Source organism: Oryzias latipes, chromosome 22, assembly GCF_002234675.1.
Source record: "Oryzias latipes chromosome 22, ASM223467v1".
NCBI classification, from domain to species: Eukaryota; Metazoa; Chordata; class Actinopteri; order Beloniformes; family Adrianichthyidae; genus Oryzias; species Oryzias latipes.
Genome location: NC_019880.2, coordinates 1,733,191 through 1,740,920, shown reverse-complemented (window position 1 = coordinate 1,740,920; position 7,730 = coordinate 1,733,191). Strand labels below are relative to the sequence as shown.

General features: G+C 45.8%; 1 protein-coding gene across 2 annotated transcripts; it reads right to left on the bottom strand.

The window, feature by feature from the left end:
• Nucleotides 1-1,311: 1,311 nt before the first annotated feature.
• lgmn (legumain) lies at nt 1,312-7,090 on the bottom strand. Of its 2 annotated transcripts, none has more exons than XM_004082087.4 (14): nt 6,966-7,090; nt 6,555-6,735; nt 6,370-6,467; nt 5,321-5,402; nt 5,161-5,243; nt 5,015-5,090; nt 4,821-4,883; nt 4,159-4,225; nt 3,969-4,087; nt 3,342-3,431; nt 3,062-3,271; nt 2,815-2,985; nt 1,888-1,955; nt 1,312-1,801 (listed from the first exon to the last, which is right to left on the bottom strand). In XM_004082087.4, exons 2-14 carry the CDS (start codon nt 6,687-6,689, stop codon nt 1,759-1,761), a joined length of 1,305 nt encoding a protein of 434 aa, XP_004082135.1. In that variant the 5' UTR covers nt 6,690-6,735; nt 6,966-7,090; the 3' UTR covers nt 1,312-1,758. The 2 variants fall into 2 exon arrangements, with proteins under 2 accessions (XP_004082135.1, XP_011488372.1); XM_011490070.3 differs by having other exon boundaries at nt 6,555-6,732; nt 6,966-7,051.
• Between the last annotated feature and the right edge of the window lie 640 nt (nt 7,091-7,730).

Sequence of the window (7,730 nt, the reverse complement as noted above, 5' to 3'; positions counted from 1 at the left end):
CTGTGGTGAGCATCGAAATAACACCTGAGGAAAATGAAGGTTTTGTTTTCAGCTTTTGTCATACAGATGATCAAATCTTAACTCAAAAATAGACTAAACAAAGAAAAATAGAAATGAAAGATATAAAAAGTGAAGAATTTTAGGACCAGTCAATTGGTTTAAAGTCGCTTCTCTTTTCCCCTTCGAGGAAAATGCGGCAACATAAAGAGGAGATGCGACAATTAATAGGCAATCATTTTTTAATTCTAATTTGTTTTCATCAGGATTCCATGTCTGTTATATTTATTAACTTGGACTGAATTAGCCCTCCTCTTAAGATCTAGGCCAAATAGAATTTCTAAAAATATAAAATTACAATAATATTAATAATAAGAATAAACTTTAAAAAATTAAAAGTCCTTTTTCTCTTTGAAATTTTACTGTTTTGCTTATTTAGTGCAGATAAAACCCAAATGGTTCAGTTACTCCACTTCTATTTCAAATAGAAACAATCATTGATGTCTATAGACAGAACAGGAGAGTTAAAACTAAATGGAACATTTTCATTAATTCATTCATCTTCTAAACTGTTTTAACCCTGTTGGCACATTTTAAGCCAATTTGCTAATTGGTAATAATATTGTTAAATTTAGTATGTTTAATAAGATGAGATCAGATGAAGGTACTTTATTGATCCCAACCTGGAAAGTTTGATTGTTGCATCAAACATGCTTTCCTTGGTACAACAGTAGGAATTTCCTAAATCTAAATGAAAACATGTACATCCTCCTAAACGACAGTAATGCAGTTTACCTCTGGCACAAAGACGAGTTGGGAATGATCTCCTGTAGCGGTCAACGTGTTACAAATTCACCTGTTATTAGATTTTGCTACAAAATTTTGAGCTTTAAATGAAGTCTTTAAAAATAATAAACGAATTTCTCTGTTCTTTCTGGTAAATGAACTTTTGTAGTTTGATCGTTCCATTGTACTGTATACTTTTTATGTGTGTTATTAACATTTCATTAAATTTTATTTGATTTCATTTTCTTTTGGGATTAAAATTCATCTGTAGTGATTCACTGCAACAAGAAAAATGTTTTTTTTCTTTGGTCATGAATTTTCCCTTTGGGTGTAGTAACACATCCCGCCACTTGATGTCGCAGTTTCACCATTATGTGCTTAAGGTCAAATCCTCTGACGTCCCACTACAGAACAGGACTTTCCTTAAGGAACTCCTTTTCTTGAATATGTGCTTAAGACAAAGAAGAAACTTTGATTTTTTTTCTTGACAGAATTCCTCCCAACAAACTTTGCGACAGGAGAACAGGGTTGAGTGCAAGACTCAGTTTTGGTTTGTCAGAATTTATTTGCAGATTTCTGCATCGCAGAAGACTCAGAAACACATTCATTGTTTAGTTTTTTGCATTAAAGCCAGTAAGAAGTCATTACACAATCTTCTGCTAAAACAATAAAATCAAAAAAGTCCAAAAACTCTTCACAGTGAAAGTGCAACTCATCAAAAATACAAACTCCCCGTCAAACGGATAAAAACAATTTAAAAAAGTGTTAATGTTGTGTTTTCTCATTCATTTTTGTCACGATGAAGTTCTGTAGGAGACGTTTTTCAGCTTCTTCAGTTCTGGACCTTCTGAAGAAGCTGCTTGATCGACGTCCAGCCGATCTGCAGCCCAGAACGCTGCGTTACCATGGAAACCCACATCCAGAAATGATTGTAAGGCGGCGCAAAGAGCAGCTCTTTCCACGGGGAAGCTCCTATCAGTGGCTGAAGGGACACACAGAGTCCATGGCTGCCTGGATGCTGTGGAGCAAGACAGCCAGACGTCAGGATAGCAGCAGGGTGGAGGGTTTAGGGGCGTTAGAGCCCGGACAGAAGCCAACACCAACCTGGCTGCAGGGTATCCGCTCTCGCACAGGTTCAGCAGAGCAAACAGATGACGGAGGGCGTACTCGTACTGAAACGCAGACACCAAATGTTTCATTTCTGCCCGAAACACAACCCAGATCCAGAGAAACGGACCCAACACAAGCCCCCCCCCCAAAAGAAATGCTTCAAACCTGCATGAGACGAAGCAGCAGCCGGGACCAGACGATTCCAGCCTCAACCAAAGCTGTTCTTTATTTTATTATTTGCTCCGTTTTTGCTGTGGCAGTGAAGAAAAGCTAAAGATTCAAGGAGCTCTCCTGCCCCTCCCACCCTAATGACAAAATCATGAAAACTAACACTTTTTTCCAAAACGGCGGCTTTTCTGTGGGTTTTATCTCCATTGCAACTATTTTATACTTTCAGAAGAATCTGCAAAAGTAAACCTTTGGATTTCGCTTTTGTTAACCCCGCCCTCATTCCTAATATGGTCATATCGTAATGTTCTATCATTTTGTTCACCTCAATTCAACGATTCATGAATTCATTTAAAAAATGTGAGAGCAACAGGTGAACGTTGCTTATTTGAGCCAACGCCGTTTAAAATCAACGTTTTTCCCACTGACGGGGGGCGGAGTTAGAGGGGCGACGGATCAAAATGCATTTCTTAGTTGCTGCCTCTTCCAAAGGCGGAAGGTCAACAAAACTTTGCTTGTGGTTGTAGACGTAACCTTCCACAGTGTGTGAAAAAACTAAAACGTTTTCTTTTCCCATATTTTGGGAAAATCACCAAAATTCATTCTTGGCCACCAAATGGCTGGCAGGCCGTAGGTCATGTGGCCATCCCATAATAGCCGCAGAACTTCCCAGACATGCGTGCTTTGGTTTGGTTAGTGGATCCTGAGCCATGAGCGTCATGGGGGGGTTGGGGGCGTGGCCTGGGCGCTCACCTGCGTGCGGTGCCAGTTGAAGCAGTGCTGCTTGAAGTGCTGCACCGCCGCCTTGTAGCAGCCGCGCTGCGTCAGCTCGGCCCTCTGGTTCAGGAGCTTGGCGGCCTTCACCTTGCTGCCCATCACCTTCTCCACGATGCGGCGCACGCTGTCCGCCAGCGTCTGCCTGACCTGGGGGGGTTCAGAGCGTCACATGGAGGCTGTGGGGAAAGGGGGCGGAGCCTAGCCAAACTTCACGGATCTTTACTTTGAGGTGGCTGTCGATCTCCATCAGCAGGTGGCGGGCAGCTCTGACGTCGTTGGTGGACATCATCTTCCTCTTGAGGATGGCGAGCGGAACGTCGGGGCTCGGGGTCAGATCCAGGTTGTGGAGCGGCGGACGGCTGACCCCGGGGGCGGGGGCGGCGTAGGTTTTGGGATTACCCTGGAACACTATGACCTTCATGTGGGCCATGGTCTGCAGGGGCAGATGAAGGCGTGAGAGCCAAATCCAGGACAGGAAGCCGAGGGGCGGGGCCTGCTCTCACCTTGTTGCCGTACTGCTGCACGTGGCTGGTGTTCGTGTGGCTCTTCACGATCTTGAACTGCTTCAGCAGCGTCTCTTTGCTCAGATCCTCCTGGAAGAGTCAGAGGCGGAGATCAAACAGCTGCTCTCTGCGCTCACCTCCTGAACCTACAGGTGAACTCCGCCTGCTGGAAACAGACCGACAGCAGCCGCCGCCGCCAAAACAAACCACTTCCTCTTCCTGCCGCACGATTGCAGGTGTTTGTAACCGAGAACGATGAGACTGACGAGAATCAAAACCAGAATGAAGTCAACGAGGACCAGAGATGGGGGGGGGGGTCACAGCAGATTTTAAATAAAGTTTGTCTCTAAGATGTTCAGAAAATTCACTTTTCAGGATAAATCTGACCAATCATGTCAGACTCTACATGCCTCAGGAAACACCTCCAGAGACACAGAATGTTCTAGAAGATGAGACCACAGGAGAAACATGGACCAGATGTACGTCTTCATGATCCGTGTTCGTACAACGGCAAAGGATCGGGGGATCCAGGTGTAAAGACTCGTGGAGCTGGAGGAGGATCTGGTTTGGATCCTCCGAGCTTTGGGACCAAACTTTTGTCTAACTTCTGCTCTGGCGGAGGCTCACCGCATCAGAATCCTCCATCCAGTTCACGCTGTACCAGTCCCCCAAGTAGGTGTCCCTCTTCTCGTCGTAGTAGCAGGCGTAGGAGGACTCGTGGTCGTTGGCGGCCGTGGTGGCGTAAACTAAAACCCAAGGAGCAGTCAGACGACAGTCGCCTGCAGGAGCACAGACCCTCTCTGGGGGGGCAGCTCACCGTTGATGTCTTCCGGCAGATGCTCCATCATGGACCCGGACTCACAGGCCTCGATGTAGAACACCATCTGGGGGAGGGGAGGGGGAGTACAGAGGAGACAGCAGAAGATGTTAGACGTCCCCACGGAGGCGTCCCAACTACTGAGTGGGGGATGGGAAAGCCACGCGGTGCCACGTCGGTGCGGGTGCCACCGTATGTACCCGGTTCTACGTATGCAGACCTGTCGTATGAAATCATGGATCTTGGCGCTCCGCTTTGGAGACCTTTCCAACAACCGGGCGGACCATAAAAGAACGGTTGTGTCCACAGGGGTGGGCGGAGCTTCAGCATGTGATCATTTTTCTGTACCACAGCAAAACTTTCCAATCCAGCGCCCTGACGGATCAAAGCGAAGTGTACAGCGCTCTAGAAAAGACGGTCGTCGTGGCGATAAAGATCCGTGCCGTTTCCTTCAGTGTGTGTGTGAAAACGGAGATGCGGCTCGGCGGCACAGACCGCCTCATAAAGGATTTAAGTGTCTCCAAGCGCCTCCTGCACCCCGTCACGCCGCTGAGTCACACTTTTTGGGTAAAACGTCGTGTTGTTCCACTTTTGAAGCAGAATCGTTTTCAAAGTATCGGTTCCGCACCGGATAAATTCCAAACGGCCCCCATGAGGCTCACCTTTCTGTACTTCTTGTTCTTGTGCATGAACTGGATGGTGTTCAGGAGGTCTTCCTCATGAAGCTGCCAAACAAACACAGAGCAGATGTTTCCCCGTTAGATTTGTCGTTCAGTTTGTGGAGCTTTGAGTTTGGCTACATTGGTTCTGATGGAGCATCCGCCGGCGGGGAACATAGAAAAGCAGAAGCTCTCACATCATCGTTTGGGAACGCCAGGATCCCAGGAGCGCCGTGGTCGGTGAAGTAAACGAACACGTGATCTTTGGGGCCGCTGCCGGGAAAACAAAGTTGGTTAGAAATCCTCTTCTGGAGCCGTTTCTCCCCGTGACCCGGACTCTTACCTCTTCAGGACTTTCCCAGAACCCCCCTTCACGCCTTTGGAGTCGCCCTTCAGGACCGCCAGGAAGTTCTCTGGAGTCACATCCTGCCGAAAGGAAAAACCTGCTTCAGACTGGGGTTTACCAGATGGATTTGATCCGACGCCGGCGGGGAATCTCTCACATCTCCGGTGTAATCTTTGGGAACGCCGGCATACACATCGGAGCCGTTGGGGCGGTTGATGATTACTCCGGGGGTGGGGTTTCTGGGAAGGAAATAAAAACAGAACACAGATTTTAAAGGAGGAAGTGCAAACCGCTGACGTAATGTTTTATCAAACGGTGACTCCTGATCACATCACACAGAGGCTTTCAGGAGCGAGGAGGCGGAGCTTCACGGATAGAACCTTCTGAAGGAGCGATTTATGTCAGCGATGATGACCGAAAACCAGAAACATGTGATGCTTCCAGGACACGTCCCACTTTAAAGGCAGATACCAAATACTGGGTCAGGAAAACACCACAGTTATTTACCCGGGAAACTTTTGACCCACAGTCTCTGATAAAACCAGAGTCTCTGAGGTCATAAATGCCCAGAAAAGATAAGACGACCAGCAGATAATTATTAGGAAAACTTCTCACAGGTTTATAGAATAAAGTCAATCTGACCTGCAGCTGACGCCTCAGCTGAAACGCTGTGCAAACCAGATTTACCGGTTTGTTTTTCTTGCAGCTTTTATGTCAGCTCAGATCTCCAGACGGAGGTCGACCAGTAATCGCTCTGGTGTGACTTGAATGGACGCAGCAGGACGGAAAAAGGCCGACCTTCGTGTTCCACGCAGGACGAGCCCAGAAAACTACAAACAAAAGCGGGGGGCGAAGACTGCCATCGCCACAGGAAACGTTTGTTTTAGAGAGGAGATGCTTCCATTGAGAGCACTAAATCATGACATAAAATTATAATTTAATGCATGTCCTTTGGAGCTCAGGATCTCTGCATTCATTTGAATTTCTGACTGATTCATTAGAAATTTGTTTTTGTTTTTTAAATCTGATTTTAAGCTGTTTTCACATAAAGAGGAATTGAAACAAATACAAAAAGTATGCATTTTTATTTTTAATAAGTAACAGAAAATACTTTGAGGAACAAGATACTTGAACATCAAAAGGATTTGATGATTCTGCAGAGAATTCACAGCAGAGGTTCTGGTGGAACAGAGCAAACTGACTCACGCTTCGTTCTGCGCCAGGTCGTCGTACATCATCACCACGATCTGCTCGTCCGGGATCCCGTTCCGGTGCACGATCTGGTAGGCATGGCAGGCGTCGGCCTGGGAGGAGAGGGAGCGTCAGGACCCGGGCCCGGTTCGGGAGCCCTGTGCTCCGTCCGGGGCGGGGCGGGGCGGCGCGTCTCTCACCTGGTGCCTGTAGTTGTACCAGCCGTTGGAGCCGGCCACGATCACCACCCAGTGCTTCCCTCCGTCGGCGGGGTCCTCGGTGGGGAAGGCGGCCGCCAGTCCGGCCAGCGCCAGCAGGAGGAGGCTCGAACCCATGTCAGTGTGTCTGATGAGGAGGGAACAGCCCCGCTTTCGAGGTCTACTGTGGGGGAAAACAAACGCGCCACCTGATTTCTTAAATGTCACGTGATGTTATTCCAACTGGGAAGCTAGCTGCTGCAAATTAGCTAAAGAAGCTAACGGAAGAATTTCGGGAATTAAACCTTTGCTGTGAAGACCACGAAAGATTAAGCCAAAAATAGACAAAATGTAAAATAAAAAAAACTTGAAATAAATAACTTTAGGAATAATGAATAAATAAAGTGTAATTACCGCGTCTTATCGGCGTACTGCGCGAACGGTGAAAAATCACAGATCCGTAGCCGCAACCAGCGCTCAGTTTATATATGACGTCGGGACAAACCATCTGACTGGAATTCTGCTCCCACAGCCAATCAGAACGCTCGGAAGGCGGGGCAAACCATTAACAGGTCATGTGCTTGAAAAATGCAAAACAAGCACAAACCTGGTGTTTTTTCTTCCACTTTATATGGACAGGTTTAGACAAACTGCAATCACATGATGTTTTATTCAAGCAGGTCATGTGAAGGAAAATGATTTAATGTTTCAAAGTTTATTAAACTTTTTACAATATAATAAAACGCAATGCAGTAAATCAGTATTTTTTCTGTATTTATTTCTAAAATAAGTCTAAAAAGTTTATCTGTTTTCTACTTTATGTTCTACTTTATGTCACCTTTGCTTGTTTTGTAGTATTTTGCATGTACTTTGTTCATTTTTCCTTTGATTTTGTCCACTTCTGTTTTTTTTTCTTCTCAGGATTGAGTTAAACCTGCATTGTGTCTTTTGCGTCATTATTATTATTATTATTTACTAGAAGTGCTTATTTCAAACTTGAAAACTAAAAACCAAGGATTTTCTCTTTTGGACAAAAGTTTTTTAAGCTAAACTAAAAATAAATTGTACTTTAGATAAGAAATCCAGCAGAGTTTAGTACTATTGATCACATTCTGCTGAATCAATACTGCAGGTGCTTCATTTACAGAAGTACATGAAGACAATCAAGTTCTAGCTCAG